Source organism: Hemiscyllium ocellatum, chromosome 2 (assembly GCF_020745735.1).
Source record: "Hemiscyllium ocellatum isolate sHemOce1 chromosome 2, sHemOce1.pat.X.cur, whole genome shotgun sequence".
NCBI lineage: Eukaryota > Metazoa > Chordata > Chondrichthyes > Orectolobiformes > Hemiscylliidae > Hemiscyllium > Hemiscyllium ocellatum.
In genome coordinates this window covers 105,652,262-105,675,880 of record NC_083402.1, presented here as the reverse complement: position 1 = coordinate 105,675,880, position 23,619 = coordinate 105,652,262, and the positions used below count along the sequence as shown (strand labels likewise).

At 41.8% G+C, this 23,619-nt stretch overlaps 1 protein-coding gene across 4 annotated transcripts in view; it reads right to left on the bottom strand.

Annotated features, from left to right (window-relative positions):
- LOC132824449 (receptor-type tyrosine-protein phosphatase delta-like) overlaps window positions 1–23,619 on the bottom strand; it is a 588,252-nt gene that overhangs the window by 48,094 nt on the left and 516,539 nt on the right. For all 4 annotated transcript variants that reach the window (XM_060838969.1, XM_060838986.1, XM_060838977.1 and 1 more), the window contains 2 exons: window positions 14,772–14,947; window positions 2,956–3,075 (listed from right to left, as the gene is read on the bottom strand). In XM_060838969.1, the coding sequence (XP_060694952.1) occupies window positions 2,956–3,075; window positions 14,772–14,947 (296 nt within the window). The remainder of the gene's footprint in view (window positions 1–2,955; window positions 3,076–14,771; window positions 14,948–23,619) is intronic.

The following is a 23,619-nucleotide window of genomic DNA, read 5'->3' as shown; positions in this document are numbered from 1 at the left end:
GTCCTCACATGCAACAGGAATATTACAATGATACAATGCTTCTGTGCTCAAAAACAAGGCATCTGCAACTAATAAGGTTGCTCTATACATACTAGATTGTTACAGTCATGATATCCTAAATCCTGGCAACGAATGCATAGAGAGAGGAATATAACCCATTAATAATCACATGACTTCAAAAAACTTGGGTTTAAAATTCATTCTCTCAACATTTTAGTCTTAAAAGTTCAATGTGAGTATAAAAATGAGATCAAAAATCCCTCTTGTAGAATTGCATCATTACTGGCCACCTCCCAGTGCACCCAAACACTTCAAAATGGGACTGTAGTACAGTGGAGCATATTCGACAATGACAATAACTACAGGAACAAGCCATGTAATTGTGTTGTGGTGTATAAACAAGGGAAAATGCTGCTTGTGATACAGTGGTAGTGTCCTGCCCTCTGATCCAGGAGGTCTGGGTTCAAGTTCTACCTGCTCTAGAGTTGTGTAATAAAATCACTGAACTGGTTGATGAGAAAATACCTATAAACTAGGGAGGGTGGCTCATGTTGCAGTGGTAGTGAGCCAGGAGAGCCATGTTCAAGTTTCACCTGCTCCAGGGATGTGTAGTGAAATCTCTGAACTGACTGATGAGAAAATATTTTAAATTGATTGGAGGACTGTTGTGGTGCAGTTGTAGAGTCCCTGTCTCTGAGCTAGGAGATCAGGCAGCAGCCAAGGAGCAGGGGAGTCGATGTTTCTGGCATGAGCCCTTCTTCAGGAATGCTTTTCCAGCAACACATTTTCAGCTCTGATCTCCAGCATCTGCAGTCCTCACTTTCTCCTCTGAGCTAGGTGACCCAGGTTAAAGTCCCACCAGCTCGAGAGGGTGTGTAATAACTTCTTTGAACAAATATTTATGAACAAAGGAGGCCAACAACTCACTCAGCTCCTTCTTGTGCAGGAACCTGCAAGTTGACAGCACTGAGCTCACCTCTAAAATGATGAGAATGCTTCCCCTAATTACCACACACTTACTGCATGAAACAGTATTACAGCATTACAGCCTCGAATGCATCCTTTATTAATATGTCCCTCTGCTTCCATGTCTGGCAGTTGTGACTTAACATGAAACGATGGTGGCACAGTAGCTCAGTGGTTAGCACTGTTGCCTCAGTGCAAGGGACCCAGGTTCAATTCCACCCTTGGGTGACCGGCTGTATGGAATAGTCCATACTTTCCCTATATCTGCATGGGTTGTCTTTGGGTGCTCTAGCTTCCCCCTGCAGTCTAAAGATGTGCAGGCTAGGTGGATTAGCAATGGGAAATACACACTTACAGGATAAGATAGGGGTTGGGCCTAGGGGTGGGATGCTCTTCAGAGGGTCAGTATGGACTCAAAGGGCTTCAACAATGTGGGGTTTCTATGATGCTCTAAGCTAATATTTTCTCCTCCACTGTACCTGAATAATGGCTACTGTCAACGCTGAAGAGTCCGTGGGGCAGGATATTATCTGCCTTTACCAGATGTCTTTTGGGTGATGGGTGGTGGGACATGTCATAATCAATTGGGTGGCCTCCCCACCACCACCTCAGTCATCACTGAGTTGATTTTCCAGAATACAGAAGGTAGGCACACACTAAAACCAGCAGACTGCCGAGATATGGAAATAAATAATTATGGGTCAGTTGAGCTTGTTAGTAGCTCACTGACTGCAATATTACACTGTCCACATTTGAGGGGCTTTTGTGACATGGTGACAGTCTCCCTACTTTCAGGCCCTGAGGCCATGATCAAGGTCCACCTATTCAAATATGTCATAGCATCTATGAGCAGGTTGACTGGAAAATATTTACACTGTCCACATTAGAACATATTTGGCAGAATGTCCCATCTGGCGCAATGGTGGTGTCTCCAGCTCTGGCCAAATGTTCTGATATCAAGGCTCACTTGCTCCATATGTGTGTTATCACCAATCCTAACAGGTGGATTAAACATGTGTAAAATGGCTTCTTGTAGGTGAAAGTGAGGACTGCAGATGCTGGAGATCAGAGTTGAGAGTGTGGTGCTGGAAAGGCACAGCAGGTCAGTGGGCATCTGAGGAGCGGGAGCATTGATGTTTCGTGCATAAGTCCTCCATCCTGAAGGGTTTATGCCCAAAACGTCCATTCTACTGCTCCTCAGATGCTGCTTGACCTGCTGTGCTTTCCCCCACACTCTCAACTCTAAAACACTTTCTTGTGGCAGTCAAGTGGGAATGACCTACTGCTTTTGGCAAACTTTTCACAACAGTGAGAAGGCAGCACAGAGTTATCATTGTTGGCTGGGCCTTTGCCTATCGCCCAACCACCCCCTACCAAAAGCTTCTTCCCCCAATCAAGCCTCCCATCCTTCCCAGGCCACAAATACTCAGGAAATCAGCAACCCTTTCTCTCCCTATTCGTCTAAAGTATGAATACCACACGTCATCCCTCCTCCCGTTAGATATGTGAATCAGGCTCTGCCCAAATTCCCCAAGGCACACCTGGATTAGGAGAGAACCCTGGGGTCTCTTGCACAACTTGTCTGCAGTTCTCGTAGTGCCCACTGTGGATCAGATAGAATGTCAGCTTGCCAGGAGATGGCATTCCTCAGTGAGAGGTACAAGGAGGCTCGATTTTCTCACTCATACTGTTTACTGCTGCAGGATAGACTTGGCCCATGCATGTCTGCAAGCTCTCAACTTTTCATCTGGGAGTCTCATCCCCTAAGTTTCTACCAAATGGTCTTGGGATAGAGTACTGCACTGCAACGTCTTATGAGATGTTATGCTGATTTGTGTTTTCAGTGAAGGAAAATGGGAGCATTTCGGGCAGCAGCCGGATTTATTCATTAAATTAGCAATACGATGGAATATAAACATTGTAACAGTAAAGGAGATTAATTATTATTGAACAAAAAGCCATTAAAAGAGCAAAATAAAAAATACATACCTTGTCTAATGTTAATGTTCTAACGCAGTAAGTTGCCAGTTCAACTGTATCCTGTAGGGTAACTTGGATTAATCCAAAAGTTTCAGTTCCTCGCGATGGCCAATACTGGTCACATTTTACCTGTAAAAATAAGTATATTACTGTATAGAGGGATATTTGCAGATAATAAGCAATGCTGATAAATGGTTTGTTTAAACTACATTTTTTCCCATTTTATTGCTGTGCTTTGTTAATCAACTTGAAGTCAACGTGATGAACACACTGACTTTGTGAAAGAGTCAATCATCTGTTTTCAGTCCATAAGAATCTGGTCAGCCGTGAGTGTTCCCAATTGTAGATGGATTATCTAAAAGTCACAGGCTTTCCTGTCTGATTGTCATTTGGAGGCTCAGAAGGTATGAATAGAAAAGTGCTTATCTTGGTTCATAAGTACAAACATTAAACTCTACCGAAGGTAAAGGGTTCTTGGGCCCTCGAGTTATGGCATATGGGGGGTTTTACTGAAGCACACGCCTTGGCAAAATTTTCACCTTGTCGGTGAGAGCTGACATTGATGTCATTAGACAGGGATAGCATCTTACATTTTGTGTCTATTCTGCCAAAAATCCAAAGTGGCACCAACACTGGACTGATCCCAAAGATGACAGAAGTGGCACTGGAGAGAGATTGGATTGGTTAGGTTTATATTCAATGGAGCTTAGAAGAATGAGTAAAAAGCTATGAAATTCAAAAGAGGACTGTAAGGGTGAATGTAGGGAGGATGCTCTTGATGTCTGTGGAGTCCAGAACAGGGGTCATAGTCTAAGGATTAGGCTAGGCTATTTGAGGTTGTGATGAAGAGAAATGTCTTCACCAAGAAGCTGGTGGGCCTATGAAATTCCCTGCCACAGAAACCAACTGAAGTCAAAAGATTTATTGTTTTCAAGAAAGAGAAAAGTTATAGTTCTTCGAAATAAAGGGATCAAAGTATGTGGGGAAAAAGCAGAAATAGCGTATTGAGTTCCATGATCACGCTGAATGGTGGAGCAGGCTCAAAAGCTGAACAGCCTGCTTATGTTCCTACTTTCTCATTTTCTGAAAGATCCAAAGAAGTCTAGTCGCATGGACTCAGGATGGAGAGCTGGAAATACATATTTCGCTTCACAGTATAATGTAATGTGCATGTACAAAGCAAAACTGTGAACTTGTACTCAAAGAAAACCTACTCCTTTCCAGAACAAAGTTACTCACCGTAAATATTTACTTTCACTTTACACCTTGTGATAACAGACTGCATCCAACATGATGACTGCTTCTTTATCAAACATGTTGGAAGTATAAAATAAAATCAGAAATTACTGGGAAACAAAGGCTGTTCAGCATCTGTGGAGAGAAAACAGAGTTAACGTTTCTAGTCTACTCTGAGTTCTGAAGAAAGGTCATCAGATCAGAAACGTTAACTCTGCTTTCTCTCCACAGATGCTGATAGACCTGCTGTGTTTTTCCAGCAATTTCTGATTTTGTTTCTGATTTCCAGCATTCACCGTTTTTTTTTCACATTTTGTAATTCTACATAACTTGGCTCTAGGACACTTCACCTCCTGAACTACAAAGATGTAAAATATTCCAGAGGTGCATGTTGGTGCATTAATCCAAAAATGCAGTGACTTCAGGAACCTTGTGCTATCTGTTTGAAAAAATGAATCTTCAAGTTAATGTGCACTAAACAGCTCAATCACACACCCACTCAGGATAATAAAATGACAAAATGCATAGACTAGGCTCTTTCCTGCAAAATGTTAAATGGGTCAGTATTATCATTAAATGACTAGAATTACAGGTTTTGCTGAAGAGCTGTGGTTGTGGAATTCCATTAAATTTATAATACCAAAGTTTTTTTTAGGAACGTCTTTTTAATGCCACTACAGATGTTTAAAAATATAAAACGTAATGTGTTAATCATCAGCTTCCTGTAACAGGAAGATTTCAGGCAATAGTATAAACAAACATTGAGGGTCAGCATGTTCTGAGCATGAAGTGGGCAATAATTTATGCCATATTCTTTGTTTTTTATTCTTTGCAATTATGCACAACATTCCAATTTGACATTACCAATTCAATTCTAACAATACAGCCATTTAATGCATTCTGTCTGTGCAATATTTGATAAGTAACGGTTTGAGAACCTCTGCACTGTGATGGAGACTAACACCATATTATCACATTTTCTAAACTCTTCACCATACACTTATCCTTGCTCTTTCCTTTATATTGTGGATTATGTGCGTCTATTTTATAATAGAAAAATATACTTTATAACAGAACAAATTTATAAATTGAACTAAAAGGGAACTAAAGACAAATTAATGATTAATTTTAAAGGAATTCTACTGATTGATTTATCATTGTTGGATAGTTACCCTTTTCCAAGTGTTGCAGTTTTCTGAGAGGAGCTGATAAATTGTGACCCATATCCGTCAACAAATGAAGTGTTTCCTCATTTTAAGGCAAATATTTCAAGATAAAGAATTTAGGGTTGCAACAAAACATGAAACATTATGTGCTTACCACTTGTATAATGATAATTTATGAAATTTGTACAAGCTGGAGTTACACAATTCTCTTTTGAGAGAGGCAGGTCAAGATGTCAGTCATATGTCCTGCCCTTCATTGTGGAAGGAAAAATGCCTTTGTTATAGCTTCCTGTAAATAAGAGAGTAGTGAAGGTCCAGGTCTATGAGCTTTCCTTTGTCACGCTTGTTGGACAGTCAGCATCTATCTGTCATGAGAGGTCAGTCAGCCTTGTTATCCCCCCCTCTCTCTGAAGTAAAATTCTAAAATCAAATATCTTCCACACTGTGACATTTATGAGGACCAACATAACATCCAAATAGCAGATAAATTGGAGTAAAAAAGTCTCATCCTATAGATCAGAAAAGAGTTATGCCAACTCAATGAATCTTATCTGGTCACTTTGAGCCATGTTAGAAATACAACTTGACTTTCACTCATAAATAACCACAAGGAAATCACGGACGTGTGTGTGTTCAGGGCTAATGCAACCCAGCGATTTGTGCAGAACTTAAGGGTTCAGCCTTTCCAATCTAAATCTTCCATCAGCATAGCTCTGGTACCCACAATGAAGCAGCATCCGATGGTCTATTTTGCAACTCTGTTGCAGAACAAATTGCAACACTTCACGTCAATGTGCTGTAATGGATATTCAGACTGCACTGATGCAATCTCAGCTCTCTGCTGGGGAACTTCTTACTGCTACTCTTGTGACAATGGATGACACTGTACAAAATGAGGTTCAGCGTGGTTGGGAGGGTCAGGGATCACATTGCTCCAGCAACTAGCTTACTCTCAAGATTGCCTGCAGATATTGTCCACTAGTGACAAGCCTCCTCCTCCCACTGCAAAGTCTGTGCTTATTCTCAAAGTCAAGAGAAACCTATCTTAGAATTGTTATGATGTAGAAGGTCGTCATTTGACCCATCGTACCTATACTAGCTCTTCAAACATACAAATTTATGTAGTGCCAATCTCTTTTTTTACCATATAATTGCACGCTAGTTCAATCCAATTCCAATGCAATTATACATGGCTCCACCACATTTTCAGGCAATGCATATCCTAACTACTCACTGAGTGAAAGAGATTTCTTTCCTCATAATATCTTTGCTTCATTTGCATATCAATTAAAATCTATGCTCTCTCATTCTTGTTCATTTTATGAGAGGAAATAGTATCATCTGGTCTGTGTACACGTTGATAAGTCACCCAAAAGATCATCTCTCCCCAGAGACTGTTCCAGCTTCACCCAACTGCAGAAATCATACAAACCTCAGATAACTGCAGGAACAGCCGGAAGAAATAAATGATCAATTAATATATTAAGACATAGTTATTCCTTGGTGAGTGTCCATTCATGCTGCTTAACATGTGCTCAACTGAAGTATTGAAGCGAGGCCCATAACTGTGCTGTGAAACTCCAAAATGGTAACATGGCATCTAAACTGCTGCCAGGCATCATAAAATTCCAAAGGGCATACAGAGGTCATTCAGCTCATCGAAACGCATCCCAGCCAGAATCAACCCCCCAACCCTCTTTGCATCACCCCACATTTACTATGGCTAACCAACAGTGCCTGCACATTTCTAGACACGATGGGGCAAGTTAGCATGGCCAATCCACCTTGCATCTTTGGACTGAGGGAGGAAACTTGAACAGCCGGCAGAAACCCTGGCAGAGAACGTACGAAATATACACAGTCACACAAGGCTGGAATTCAACCCAGGTTCCCGACACGATGAAGCAGCAGAGTTAATCAATGTGCCACCATGCTGCCTGATGGTTTGGATCATGACCCAATACTTGTAGCTAATATTAGCAATGCATTCCCCACTACCGTTACCATGATAGCATCCAGAGTACATCGTGGATACCATCCATAGAGTCACAGAATCGTACAGCATTGAAATAGACCCTTCGACTCATCTTGTCCATGCTGACTAGATTTCCTAAACTGAGTTAATCCCACTTGTCTGTGCTTGGCCTCTATCCCTCTAAACATTTCCTATCATGTACCCGTCCAGATGTTTTCAAAATGTCAATATTGTACCTGCCTCTTCCATTTCCAATGGTAGCACGTTCAGTAAACACACAACTTTCTGTGTGAAAATGCCTTTGTTATAGCCCTGCAGGTCCCTTTTAAATCTTTCCTCTTTCAGCTTGAATCTATGCCTTTCAGTTTTGGATTCCCCTACCTTGGGGAAAACATCTTGGCTATTCACCTTATCCTGCTTCCCATGATTTTATAAACTTCCAAAAGGTCACCTCTCAGCCTCCTACGCTCCAGGGAGAAAGTCCCAGCCTATTCAGCCTCATGTTATAAAGCAAACTGTCCAGTCTGAGTAACATCCTTCAAACTTTTTTTGTACCTTTTTCAGTTTAATAACATCATTGTCATAGCAGGGCACCCAGAATTGTATGCAGTGCTCCAAATAGGGTCTTATCAATGTCTTGTACAGCCATAACATTATGTGTCACCTACTGTACTCAGTGCTCTGACTGATGAAGGGAAGCATGACAAATGTCTTCCTCACCATCCAATCTGTGACATCAAATTCAAGGAACTGTGTACCTGTGCCCCTAGGTCTCTGTGTTCAAACAGCACTTCTCAGGTCTGAGCATTGACTGTGTCAGTCCTGCCCTGGTCTGTCTCCCTAAAATGCAAAGTCTTACATTTATCTGCATGAAACTCCATCTGCCATTGCTTGGCCTCCTGGCCGAGTTGAGCAGAATCCCATTGTAGTCTTCGATAACTTTCTTCACTATCCACTGCACCGGCAAATTTGATGTCATTGCAAACTTACTAACTGTGCCTGCTATATTCTTTTCCAAATCATTTATATAAGTGACTAAGAACATGGGAGCCAGCATTGATCCATGGCATGCAGATCATCACAATCCTCCAGTCTGAACAACAACCCTCTACCACCATCCAAATAAAAGCAAATTACTGCGGATGCTGGAATTTTGTCCAGTGCTTTCATGTGGCGGTGCATGGCCCTGAGTGTGGCTTTTAGGATGCGGCGAGAACAGCAGTTGTTTAAGAGAAAATGTTGGAAAATCTCAGCAGGTCTGGCAGCATCTGTAAGGAGAGAAAAGAGCTGACGTTTCGAGTCGAACTGACCCTTTGTCAAAGCCCTTTTACTATTTACTAAGACTCGCTTCCACAGCCATATTTCCTTCCTCAGTGACTGTCTTCGCCTCTGATTTACTCCATGTGGATTTCAACTCAAATTCCACCCTGCATGCAGCCTCTAGGATTGCAGGTACTTGCACGATATACAACATTTTTCCAACTACTGTTCTTGCCGCATCCTAAATGCCACACTCAGGGCCAAGTGCCGCCACATGAAAGCACTCGACATCTCTCTCCAGCAGCACCAACTTACTCTCTCTCAAAGCTGTCCTGGTCCACAGTTTCATTTCATCCTTCGTATTATTCGACGCCTTAACTCCAAACTTTTCCTGAGTTTTGACAAAGGGTCAGTTAGACTTGAAATGTCAGCTCTTCTGAGACATGATTTCCAATGCACAAAGCCATGCTGACTATCCTTTATCAGTCCTTGCCTTTCCAATTGCAAGTAAATCCTGTCTCTCAGAATCCTCTCCACCAACTTCTCCATCCCTAAGTTAGGTTCACTGGTCTGTAGTCTCCTTTCTTTTCCTTGCAGCCTTTCTCAAACAATGACACAACATTCGCCACCCTTGAGTCTTCCGACACCTCACCCATAGCTGTCAATGATCCAATGCTTCATAGCACCCAAATAAATAAAAGCAGATGGTACTGAGTCTAATTTTGGCTCGGACATAGGATTGTGGAGACATTTTTGGAAGCTGACTCAGAAATCTGCTCTCTCATTCAATGCTTCAAAATAAATAAGAGAAAAAAAGTAGCAAAACAAACAATATTTTGAAATGAATCCACAGCACCTCTATTTTGAATTATACAAAATGGGTCAGACCAGTATGTCTCATGAGTCAATGGTGGTGGGAAAGGTGTAGCTGACCTTGGTTAGAGTATCCATATGTTTAAACGATTTATTATATTTAGGCCACCTTTAAAGTGTTGGGATAATTTAGTCCACAGATGTAAGCACACTATTTTTGGTTGGACATGTAACTCTGCAATGTTTGGAATGATTAAATCTCAATTACCCAATGGTTGGCCCTCAGTGAAGCTACTTGGCTAGAGATATCATGCATCTGCCTATCCTTTTCTTTAACAATTATAGTTGCTGGAGTGAATCCAATACTTTCTTTGAACCAAAAATAGAAACATAGAAAATAGGATTAGGAGTCGGCCATTTGGCCCTTCAAGCCGACCCCACCATCCAATGCAGTATCCAGTTTCTGCATTCTTCCCATATCTTTGATCTCTTTAGCCCTAAAACGAGTATTTTGCATGAATCTTTACTGTGGAAAAGGACTTGGAATATATAGAATGTAGGGAAATAGATGGTGACAACTTGAAAAATGGCCATATTACAGAGGAGGTAGCGCTGGAAGTCTTAAAATGCATAAAGGTGGATAAATCCCCAGGACGTGATCAGCTGTACTGGAGAACTCTGTGGAAAGCTAGGCAAATGATTGCTGGGCCCCTTGCTGAGATGTTTGTATCATCAATAGTCACAGGTATGGTGCCGGAAGGCTGGAGGTTGGCAAATGTGGTGCCACTCTTTAAGAAGGGTGGTAAGGAAAATCCAGGGAACTACAGACCAGTGAGCATGACGTTGGTAGTGGGCAAGTTGTTGGAGGGAATCCTGAAGGACAGGATGTGTATATATTTGGAAAGGCAAGGACTGTTTAGGGATAGTCAACATAGCTTTGTGCGTGGGAATTCATGTCTCACAAACTTGATTGAGTTTTTTGAAGAAGTAACAAAGAGGATTGATGAAGGCAGAGCAATAGATGTGATCAATATGGACTTCAGTAAGGCGTTCGACAAGGTTCCCCAATGGGAGACTGATTAGCAAGGTTAGATCTCATGGAATACAGGGAGAACTAGCCATTTGGATACAGAACTGGCTCAAAGGCAGAAGTCAAAGGGTGGCGGTGGAGGGTTGTTTTTCAGACTGGCGGCCGTGACCAGTAGAGTGCCACAAGGATCAGTGCTGGGGCCTCTACCTTTTGTCATTCACATAAATGATTTGGATGTGAGCATAAGAGGTACAGTTAGTAAGTTTGCAGATTACAGCAAAATTGGAGGTATAGTGGACAGCAAAGAGGGTTACCTCAGATTACAACAGGATCTGGACCAGATGGGCCAATAGGCTGATAAGTGGCAGATTGAGTTTAATTCAGATAAATGCGAGGTGCTGCATTTTGGGAAAGCAAATCTTAACAGGACTTACACACTTAATGGTCAGCTCCTAGGGAGTGTTGCTGAACAAAGAGACCTTGGAGTGCAGGTTCATAGCTCTTTGAAAGTGGAGTCTCAGGTAGATAGGATAGTGAAGAAGGCGTTTGGTATGCTTTCCTTTATTGGTCAGAATATTGAGTACAGGGGTTGGGAGGTCATGTTGTGGCTGTACAGGACATTGGTTAGGCCACTGTTGGAATATTGCATGCAATTCAGGTCTCCTTCCTATCGGAAAGATGTTGTGAAACTTGAAAGGGTTCAGAAAAGATTTACAAGGATGTTGCCAGGGTTGGAGGATTTTAGCTGTAGGGAGAGGCTGAATAGGCTGGGGCTATTTTCTCTAGAGTGTGGAGGCTGAGGGGTGACCTTATAGAGGTTTACAAAATTATGAGGGGCATGGATAGGGTAAATAGGCAAAGTCTTCTCCCTGGGGTGGGGGAGTCCAGAACTAGAGGGCATAGGTTTAGGGTGAGAGGGGAAAGATATAAAAGAGACTTACGGGGCAACTTTTTCACACAGAGGGTAGTACATGTATGGAATGAGCCGCCAGAGGAAGTGGTGGAGGCTGGTACAATTACAACATTTAAGAAGCATTTGGATGGGTATATGAATAGGAAGGGTTTGGAGGGATATGGGCCGAGTGCTAGCAGGTGGGACTAGATTGGGTTGGGATATCAGGTCAGCATGGACACGTTGGACCGAAGAGTCTGTTTCCATGCAGTACATCTCTATGACTCTATACATCTAAACCCTTGGTGAAAACATTCAATGGTTTGGCCTCAATTGCTTTCTGTGGCAAAAAAGATAGTCAAGAAAGGGTGAGAGGTGGCTCTATTATGTTGTTGTTATTGTCAATTACACTCCTCTGGTTTCGTTAAGTTCTGCCACATAATAAATACAATGGTTTTTTAGTAGGTGGCAGAGTCTCTGAGGGCAAAGGAGCGTACAAAGAAATATTGACTGAGTTGTTATATTTGCACATCAGGAATGCATTGATACATACGTAAAATCTAGCATGAAAATGATGCTGATGAATCAAAATGCAGGTTTCATAAAATAAAGTGTGTGGATGGTCTCTCATCCTGATTTTTTTATTTAAAAAAGGCCATTTAAAAAAGATCATTAATGGGCAATTGAACTTGAGCCAACTGACTCGAATATCATGTTGCCCTCACCATAATATGTTTGGTGTGGGCAGAAAGGTGAGAGAGAGGAGCCTGCTTTATTACACTTAAGAAGGGGCAAGAGTGAAGCCATACAGTATGTTTTAAAATCAAACCCCACCCCACCTCAAGATGATAGTCTGCCTTTGAAACTACCAGCCCAGCATCCAAACACCGCTCCATTCCTGAAAGTGTCTGATCCCTTTCTGTTCAGAGACCTTGAGTGATCGGAACCTAATACCAACAATGCTTTTTGTGGTTTTACTGTTAGTCCAGGCAGTATCTGCCACCGGGTGGTGGGAATATCAGAGGCACTGGCCAAGCAGCTTTCAAGGGTTGGACTTTCTCTCTCTGAGGGGTTAGAAGTCCCATTGTCTGAACTTTCAGGGCTCCTGGAGCATATTTTCTCTCGTAAGCAGTCCTTTTGTATGTCATGTAGTTTGCAACATCATGTTTCTACCAGAGGGGATGGGTTTGGAATGCAGGGTGGGAGGAGGAGAAGCAAAATGTACCTTTTCTGCCTCATAAAATTCACCCGTCTACCATCAAAACAATGCTAGTGTATCTGATTTGCAAATGGATTAAAAACTGAACAGCTTTTACAGAAGCAGCCTGGTTGTTGTTTTGCATCTGTGCGTCCACACCACCACAATAAAAATTTGTGGCATAGGAGGAAAGCAGACATATCAACACTTGGAATGCTGCCCAGCCTACTGCAGCTCCTCATGACATTTGTGTGAATTATTAATGTAGTCTTACTCATTGGAAAGGAATAAAGATGAAAACTATTAATTGTTGCACTGCTGGAATATGCCAGAACCACTGCACAATAGGAAAACTAAAAGCGAGATGCTGAATCAGTTCTCAAAGAGCCAGCAAAGTCATGCACAAAAGAGAATGAAGCTTATATAAGTCAGATTTGCAAGAGTATCTCACCTTAGACAAGAAACACTTAGCAGAGACAACATCATACAGTAGGGAGGGGAGGAAGAAAAACAATTATTTTGAGGAAGTGATGTTGGATATATTGAAAAGAAGCACAATAGATGGTGAAAATCAGCTCCAAGCTGATAGACATGTGGAGAGAGCTATCGAAACAGAAGATTGGGTCATCAGTTTTGGATTTTCATAGGCTCAGTACAGAGCCTTATTTCTCCACCCACTCCTGCAATGAACATTTGATACCATTCAGGAAAAGACTCACTTCTCTTCCCATAAAATGGTATTAGAAACAAACTTCAATAATCACAGTTTTTCATATCAAAGAATAATGCATCTCTATTTCAGTCTGTTGGTTTCCATTAAGATTGAATTAAATTAAAAAGTGTTCTGGCTAATCCAAGCAGCCAATCCTAAATAAATTGAACATTATTAGATGTGTTAGTGCTGAGACAGACTGATTTATGAGGCAGGTAAAAACAATGGCTGCAGATGCTGGAAACCAGAGTCTAGATTAGAATGATGCTGGAAATACACAATAGTTCAGGCAGCATCCTAGGAGCAGTAAAATTGACGTTTCAGGCAAAAGCCCTTCATCAGGAATACAGGCAGAGAGCGGAAAGGCGGAGAGACAAATGAGAGGAGGGTGGGGGTGGGAAGAAAGTAGCATAGAGTACAATAGGTGAGTGGGGGAGGGGATAAAGGTGATAGGTCAGGGGAGGGTGGAGTGGATAGGTGGGAAAGAAAATAGGGAAGTCATGAGGACAGTGAGCTGGATGGAAATTTGGAACTGGGGTGAGGTGGGGGAAAGGGAAAATGAGGAAACTGTTGAAGTCCACATTGATGCCCCGGGGTTGAAGTGTTCTAAGGCGGAAGATGACGCGTTTTTCCTCCAAGGTCTGGTGGTGAGGGAGCGGCGGTGAAGGAGGCACAGGAGCCACCACAGGGATTGCAAAAACCTGTGCCCACACCTCCTCCCTCACCTCCATCCAAGGCCCTCAAGGAGCCTTCCACATCCATCAAGGTTTTACCTGCACATCCACCAATATCATTTATTGTATCCATTGCTTCCAATGCGGTCTCCTCTACATTGGGGAGACTGGACGCCTCCTAGCAGAGCGCTTTAGGGAACATCTCTGGGACACCCGCACCAATCAACCACACCGCCCTGTGGCCCAACATTTCAACTCCCCCTCCCACTCTGCCGAGGACATAGAGGTCCTGGGGCTCCTTCACCACCACTCCCTCACCACCAGACGCCTGGAGGAAGAACACCTCACCTTCCGTCTTGGAACACTTCAACCCCAGGGCATCAATGTGGACTTCAACAGTTTCCTCATTTCCCCTTCCCCCACCTCACCCCAGTTCCAAACTTTCAGCTCAGCACTGTCCCCATGACTTGTCCGACCTGCCTATCTTCTTTTCCACCTGTCCACTCCACCCCCACCTCCCCCCTGACCTATCACCTTCATCACCTCCACTACTCACCTATTGTACTCTATGCTACTATCTCCCCACCCCCACCCATATCTCTTTTATCTCTCCACCTTTCAGACTCTCTGCCTGTATTCCTGATGAAGGGCTTTGCCCGAAACGTCAATTTTACTGCTCCTCGGATGCTGCCTGATTTATGAGGCAGTCTGGTACTTGGGCAAATGGTAGGTCAATAATCTCTCATACATACATGGATATAACTAATATGATAAGCATGTTCAACAATAATATGATTTTCAACATTAATGTTAATGGCATGTTTGTCAGTAATTCTCTTAATGCATGACATCAAGTATCGAATATTTACCCTCGATCTTTCTTCTAGTTTAGTCATCATCACAACAATTGCACTTCGCTGCTCCCAAATCATCCTCCAAAAGTCTCCAAATGTCTCAGGCAGAGGACCTTGTGTTGCAATGTAGGCGTTTTGTTTTCTATAGCCATCGATATAATTGGAATTGGAGTAATCACTTCCTGGTATGCCTATAAAAGAAATTAAGGAAATGATGTTATTGGTCAGAAAAATTTCCACAGAAAACACATTTTCTTTAGTTTGGTCTTGGAATCAATGTTGCTATAAGACAACAGAATATTCACAAGACAATAGACATGTATTTATAATGTGAGTACACTGTATAAGAAAATTCAAAGACTATCTTTCAAAAGATTAATTATTTAAAACCTTTGGAGCAATTTGTACACGTGTTATTCCGAAGAAAAGATAGATGTGACATGAAGTCGACTCAACAGTTGATATTATATCTCAACAATCTACAGCACCTTCAAAAATGCAAGTTTGCAGTGGGAACCATTTGCTAAATGGTACAAAGGGGATCACTTTTCGACATACCTGATTTATTAGATAAATGACTGTTCTGTTTCTGCAAAGGAAGTAATAAAGTATTATCTCCCTCTGCAGCATTTTTCATCACCTTTACAATGATAGGTGCTTGTTTTTAGTTGAAAGTAATCCCAAAGTCCTTCAGACCCATCTGAGCAGTATACTTTCATTGTGACTGAGAAGTCATTCTTGAGCCTGCTGTCACAATGAACCAACATTCTTTCTTGTCAGTCAAAAGGAAGCTGTAGCTTTCAACTCAACAAAACTCTTCTCTTCTGTTTTTTTCTCTCTCCGACAAGGGCTTGTGCTTGGATGAAGACCAAATTTGACCAGAGACTGAAACAACAATCAAATGCTGCCTGTACTATAAAGCATTGATGCTTCATCGCAAAGGGTGATCAGGTATCATTTTCAAAAAATGCATAAACCCGGTCATGCCATCTAAGCACAAGTCTCATTTCACTTCAGTCACTGCCTGAAAGTGTGTATCAATAGCAGCACAAGCCACATATAAAATATGCCAAGAGTTAATGTGATGCAAATTTATTTTAGGGTTGGTGGGAGGGGGGGTGCTGTAAGGAAAATGAATTTTAGCCTTCACATCCTTCCAATATATAGTCAGCTCTACCTCACCCTGACAGGAAATCAGCCAATACATACTTCAATTGAAATTGCAGATTTAACTAATCTGAAACAAACCTTTTGATAAGACTATGATTTTTTTTAACAGCTGTCTGCTCCATTGTGAGAGATTCCTGGCTAAAAGGAGAAAGATTGTATGGCAAGACAAAAAAAAATTGACCTGTCTTAGTCTCAATGGGCTTTGCTTCTTTGCATCAACTCCCTGGCTGGCAGTAAGCTTGAGCAAATGCAGCCAAAGTCTGTTTTGTTTGGCACAAAAAGAACTTTCAGTGCTGTACCAAGCTACAGCTGCTGCCCATGTTTTCCACCGATAAGCCTCATCCACATCTACATGCATTACTTCGAGTATCATGACAGGGACAGATAAATCAAACAGTATATATTTTTCTGTGCTTTTTAATCACCAGGCACATTTTTGAAAGCCAATTTCATAGATTCAATCATTGAAATTGTCCAGCAAATAAGAGTTATGGAATACATTACAGGGGAGATTGCTGGTTGTCAAAATTCACAAATGGATGGTTGAAGTTCTCATACTGTAAACCTGCGTTTGATTTTAACATTGGCGTTAACTGTTTTAAAATAAAAGAGTTGATGCCTCTGCAAAATTTCTGCATGTATTAAAACCAATTTTTGAACCAGGCTTACAATTTACATGCAGGGAAGAGACACAATGTGTGACAATTTTCTCTTGACTTGATAGAGTTTAGTCCAAAGTGAATATCGTGCCAGAGTTTCCAAACTGCATAGTGACAATCATCATCTCAAAATCCACAGGAAGAAACCAGCCCTTTTAAATCAGAAAGTAGTTAAAATAAAAGCCCTCTTTAACATAATCAACCTTTAAAAATGTTGACAAGATCCTGAAAAGTAGGACAAGACAAAACTTTCTGTGCGGCAGCACCTATGTAAAGAAGCATGTCCCCTCAATGCTGTCATGTTTAATCCCTACAAGTCTAGTTTGTCGTCTTATGGACCACAGGGAGGTCCTGCATCCATGCAACATATCAGAACTGCTTTATGACTTACATTAATATTCATTAATGACCATAGAATTAAGGGGTGATTGAAGATACTCTTCTATAAATGCAATGTGCCGTTAAAGAAATAGCAAATTGATTTAAAGTTAATGCCAAAGGTAGTTTTTGCAAAGGTGTTTGCAAAATTCAGTACAGTGCCAATTTTGATGGTATTAGGAAAGAACTTCCGAAAGTTGAATGGGAGCAGATGTTCGCAGGTAAGTGGACAGCTAGAAAGTGGGAAGCCTTCAAAAATGAGATAACGAGAGTCCAGAGACAGTATATTCCTGTTCGGGTGATAAACAAGGCTGGTAGGTGTAGGGAATGCTGGATGAATGGAGAAGTTGCAGTTTTGGTTAAAAATAAGGAAGCATATGTCAGGTATTTACAGCAGAGATTGAGTGCATCCTGAGAAGAGTACAAAGGCAGTAAGAGTGTGCGTGAGAGAGAAATCTGGAGGACAAAAGGACATGAGACAGCTTTGGCAAATAAAGTTAAGAAGAATCCAAAGAGATTCCATAAATACATTAAGGACAAAAGGGTAACTCAGGAGACAATAGGACCGCTCAAAGTTTAGCAAGGCAGCCTATGTGTCGAGGTGCAGGAAATGGTCGAGATACTAAATGAATATTTTGCATCAGTGTTTACTGTGGAGAAGGATTTGGAAGATCCAGAATGAGGGGTAACAGATGGTGACATCTTGAAAAATGTCCATATTACAGAGGAAGTGGTGCTGGCTGTCCCAAAACACATCAGGTGGATAAATCCCCAGACCCTTATCAGGTGTACCCTGGAATTCTGTGGAAAGTTAAGGAAGTGATTGCTGGGCCTCTTGCTGAGATATTTGTATAATCCATAGTCACAGGTGAGGTGCCGGAAGACTGGTGGTTGGCTACTGTGGTACCACTATTTAAGAAGGTGGTAAGGAAAAGCCAGGGAAATACAGATCAGTGTGCCTGACATCGATGGTGGACAAGTTGTTGGAAGGAATCCTGAGGGACCAGATTTACATGTATTTGGAAAAGCAAGGACTAATTAGGGAGAGTCAACATGGCTACGTGTGTGGAAAATCATGTCTCACTCACTTGATTGAGCTTTCTGAAGAAGTAATGAAAAGGATTGATGAGGGCCGAGAGGAGGACGTGATCTGTATGTACTTCATTAAGGTGACCGACACGGTTCCTCATAGTAGGCTGATTAGCAAGGTTTGATTTCATGGAATACAGGGAGAACTAGCCATTTGGATACAGAACTGGCTTGTAGGTAGAAGAGAGAGGGTTGGAGGGTTGTTTTTCAGACTGGAGGCCTGTGACCAGTCGAGTGCCACAATAATTGGTGCTGGGCCCACTGCTTTTCGTCATTTATGTCAATGATTTATATGTGAACATAGGACACCAGGTTATAGTCCAACAGGTTTAATTGGAACCACACTAGCTTTCGGAGTGACGTTCTTTCATCAGGTGATTGTGGAGGGCTCGATCGTAACACAGAATTTACAGCAAAAATGCACATGCACACATATTTTGTGTGGTGGGTTTTTATTGCAGAGTTACATTGCACTTTGCTCAAAAACTGTATATATTCATGTACAACTCTGAGATCAAAGACTGCATGAATTTATGTAAAACACTGTTATCTCACTTATTAGCTTAGAATCAATCTAAACGTCAGGTCATAGACAGAGAACACAGGGGGCCAACACCTTCAACATATTGTCTAGCTATCACCATTGTTAGCAGCTAAACCAAGAATGGAACTTTAAAAAGAAGGGTTTTGTGATTTACACATGAAAGAAGTGAAACTATCACTGTATTCTAACAGATGAAAGGCTTAACAGACCATCAATTTTTCAACGTATAATTTCAGTTACATCACACTGCAAATTATTGCAATAAATTCTGTGTTACGATCGAGCCCTCCACAATCACCTGATGAAGGAGCGTCGCTCCGAAAGCTAGTGTGCTTCCAATTAAACCTGTTCGACTATAACCTGGTGTTGTGTGATTTTTAACTGTGTACACCCCAGTCCAACACCGGCATCTCCAAATCATGCACATAAGAGGTATAGTTAGCAAGTTTGCAGATGACACCAGACGAGTCAATGGGCTGAGAAGTGGCAGATGGAGTTTAACTTAGATAAATATGAGGTGCTGCATTTTGGGAAAACAAATCAGAGCAGGATTTATACGCTAAATGGTAAGGTCCTTGGGAGTGTTGCTAAACAAAGAGACCTTGGAGTGCAGGATCATAGTTCCTTGACAGTGGAGTTGCAGGTAGATAGGATAATGAGGAAGGTGTTTAGTATGCTTTCCTTTATTGGTCAGAATATTGAGCACAGGAATTGTGTGGTCATGTTGCGGCTGTACCGGACATTGGTGAGGTCACTTTTAGAATATTGTGTGCAATTCTGGTCTCACTCCTATTGGAAGAATACTGTGAAAAGATTTAGAAGGATGTTGCTAGGGTTGTAGGATTTGAGCAAAAGGAAGAGGCTGAATAGGCTGGCGCAGTTTTCTCTGGAGCGCTGGAAGCTGAGGCGTTACAGAGGTTTAACAAGTCATGAGGAGCATTGTTAGGTTAAATGAATGTAGATTTGCTCATTGAGCTGCAAGGTTCATTCCAGATGTTTCATTACCTTACTAGGTAACATCTTCAGTGGGCCTCAGGCGAAACAATGCTGAAAATTCCTGCTTTTTATTTATATGTTTGGGTTTCTTTGGGTTGGTGATGTTGATAGAGTTCCGGTTGGAATGCCATGCTTCTAGGGATCATCATGCTTGTCTTTGTTTGGCTTGTCCTAGGATGGATGTGTTGTCCCAATCGAAGTGGTGTCCTTCCTCATCCATATGTGAGGATACCAGCCACAAAAAGACATGACCCTCTCTCACTAGTATCCTCACATACACATAAGGACACCACTTCGACTGGGACAACACATCCGGCACGGTGGCACAGTGGTTAGCACTGCTGCCTCACAGCGCCTGAAGACCCGGGTTCAATTCCCGACTCAGGCGACTGACTGTGTGGAGTTTGCACGTTCTCCCCGTGTCTGCGTGGGTTTCCTCCGGGTGCTCCGGTTTCCTCCCACAGTCCAAAGATGTGCGGGTCAGGTGAATTGGCCATGCTAAATTGCCCGTAGTGTTAGGTAAGGGGTAATGTAGGGGTATGGGTGGGTTTCGCTTCGGCGGGTCGGTGTGGACTTGTTGGCCGAAGGGCCTGTTTCCACACTGTAAGTCTAATCTAATCTAATCCTAGGACAAGTCAAACAAAGACACACAGGAGAATTCCTAGAAACATGGCATTCCAACCGGAACTCTATCAACAAACACATTGAGTTAGACCCCATCTACCACCGCCTGAGAAAATGAACAGGAAGTGACTTCACCACAGGAAATGACATCACCAACCCAAAGAAACCCAAACATATAATCGAAAGCAGGAATTTTCAGTATTGCTTCAGCTGAGGCCCATTGAAGATGCTACCTAGGAGGGTAATGAAATGTCTGGAAATGAACCTTGCACCTCAGTGAGCAAACCTACATGCAAAACCTCAACCTGAGCTACAAATCTTCTCAAAACTTGGTAGGATAAATAGATAAGGTGTTCCCCCTGGGGTGGGAGAGTCTAAAACTAAGAGCATTGAGTTAGAATGAAAGGGAGAAAAGAATTAAAAACCTAAGGGGCAACTTTTTCATGCAGATGGTGGTGTGTGAATGGAATGAGCTGCCAGATGATGTGGTGGAGACTGGTACAATTACAACATTTAAAAGGCATCTGGATGAGTATATGAATAGGAAGAGTTTACAGGGATAAGGACCAAGTACTGACAAATCACACTAGATTAGTTTAAGACATCTGGTCAGCATGGACAAGTTGGACTGAAGGATTTGTTTCTGTGCTGTACATCTCTGTGACTCTAAGAGTACAAGGCCACCAATATCATTCTGTTAACCTGGTAACTGTCTGGATAAGCATAAATGTCCTGTAATTACATTTTATATACATCATAAGATGCCCCAAAATCTGCTTGACCAGAAAATATCCAAAGTATCATGACATACACAAAAACTGAGCATTGTTTTTATATTTGCATTTGGGACGTAAACTTGGCTGGACTTGACATTCATCTTTGACACAATAAGAAGAGATAGGATCTTCATATGTCCCATGTTTTGGTACATACTAAAGGAGTTTGGAATTATACTTGTGCAGTATTGTAGCACCACAGCTAGACTGAGGCTGTGAGGAGTGCGGGGCTATTCAGAAGCTCCAACTGAGAGTTTCCATTGGCTTTGGTTTGTTGAAACTAGTATGAAATTATCTTTGCAGCTTTGTATTGAGGAGGCTATATCACAACACATAATCACATAGTTGGCTAGATTCAATGACAAGGGTTCAGTGTCACTGGGCAGAATACAATTCACTGCACTGTGACAGGTTTGATGGGTGGAGCCTGCCACTGCCCCAAGTAAATCAATGGCGGAAAGGTTCATGGATGACTTTTCCACATCAATGTCAACTGATTATCCTTGAGTGGGCCACCCATGCCTTGCTGCCGATGCCCCTGATAACCCACCTTCACTTCCCTAACACCTCTCCCTTCCTCACCTCCAACATTTGGGTCTATGGACAATTCCTGGCCTCAGGGAAGAGCTGCACTACCAGCAACGGCCAGCTTATGGCTATGAACCTCTAGCTGGCCAGTTGCTCTCTGCAAGGCTGACTTTGTCCTCAAGCACCATAATCCTGGAGAAGGCCCATTGCTACCTGGTAATGATTGATTGCCAACTTAATTCAATGGGCATTCCCAAAAAAGTGAGACAGGGCTCTTGATAGTGGGGATACTCCATCACTCTCATTATAAACTATTCATTGGATCTCACTATACATATCCTGATATTCCAAAATTCCTTACATTCTGGGCAAGTCTAATAAGATTAGAAGATAGTGAGAAATGTGGAACAGAAAGCAGGAAATTACAGGCCAGTTAATCTAACATATATCATTTGACATTGTCAGATCTATTGTGAAGGAGGTTATAGCACAGCACTTAGAAAATCTTAATTCAGATGACATGATTTTGTGAAAGGGAAATCGTGATTAACTAATTATTTAGAATTCTTTGAGGAAGTAGCAACAACATAAATAAAGAGGATTTCCAAAAAGCCATTTGATAAAAGTATTGCATCAAAAGTTACTTCACAAAACAGGAGCTCATGACATAGTGGGCAACAAATTATCACAGTAAAAGATTTGGTCAGCTTCTGGAAGCAGAGTGTGGGGACAAATGTGTCTTTTTCAAGCTGGCATGCTGTGGAGTACCACAGGAGTCAGTATTTGGGGTCCCAACTATTTACAATCTACATCAATACCTTGGAAGAGGGACAGAATATATTCTTTGCTAAATTTGCAATGCCACAAAGACAATTTGGCAAATAGATTGTGAAGATGGCATAAGGAGCCTGCAATGGGGTGTAGACAGGGTAAGTGAATGAGAGAAAATAAATATAAGATAGAGTATAATTTTGGAAAAGGTGAACTTTTATACTTTGGCAGAAAGAATAGGAAATTAGCATACTATTTAATTAGACAGCAACTGCAGAACTCGGTAATACAGAAGGATTGAGGTGTCCTGGAACTGAGTCAGATAACATTGGCCTGTAGGTACAGGAATAGATTAGAAAGGCAAATGGGTTGATGCAAGGGGATGGGAGTATAAAGGGGGGAAAGTTTGTTCCCATTGTGCAAGACATGATATTCAGTGATTTACAGGAAACTAGGGGACACAGCTTCAAAATACAGAAAACTAGCCACCAGGATACATGAACATCAGCTCGCCACAAAACGACATGACCTTCTCTCACTAGTATCCTTGCTAACAGATAAGGAAGGACACCACTTCAACTGGGACGACACATCCATCCTAGGACAAGCCAAACAGAGACACACATGAGAATTGCTAGAAATATGGCATTCCAACCGGAACTCTATCAACAAACATGTTGACTTGGACCCCATTTACTACCCCCTGAGAAAAAGAACAGGAAATGACATCACCACATGAAATGACATCACCAACCCAAAGAAACCCAAACATATAAATAGGACGTAGAAATCAGCAGTGCTTCGTCCGGTGGCTCACCTAAGATGTTACCTAGTATAGTGATGAAACATCTGAAAATGAACCTTCCAGCTCAGTGAGCAAAACCTCAATCCGAGCTACAAGTCTTCTCAAAACTTACTATTTCCTTTTTATTTTTAGTTGAACAAATTTCTCAGCCAGCTTCTTTTTGAGAGCACCATTGTTGGCAGCTTCTTTGTAAAGACAAAAGCAAATAACTCAGTACCTCAGCCATACCCTCTACCTTCGGAAGATGATTTCCCCATTTTCTCGTTCCCAGTGTAAAGACTGGATGTTTTTACTTTTCTGCATTTTTGATTGCAGACTGAAATGGGAAGATAACTGGTTTAAAGACAAGAATTGTTGACAGATAACAGCACTTTCCCCAAAATAAATTCCTGACATTGATTGTAAGTTTTGTATACTTACAATGGCAGGGAGGTATAGTCACAGGTAGGCCAGAGATTGAGGTCTATGAATAAATGGAGATTTGGGCGGCAACATGTAGTTGATTGGTCAGTGATTTAGTGAC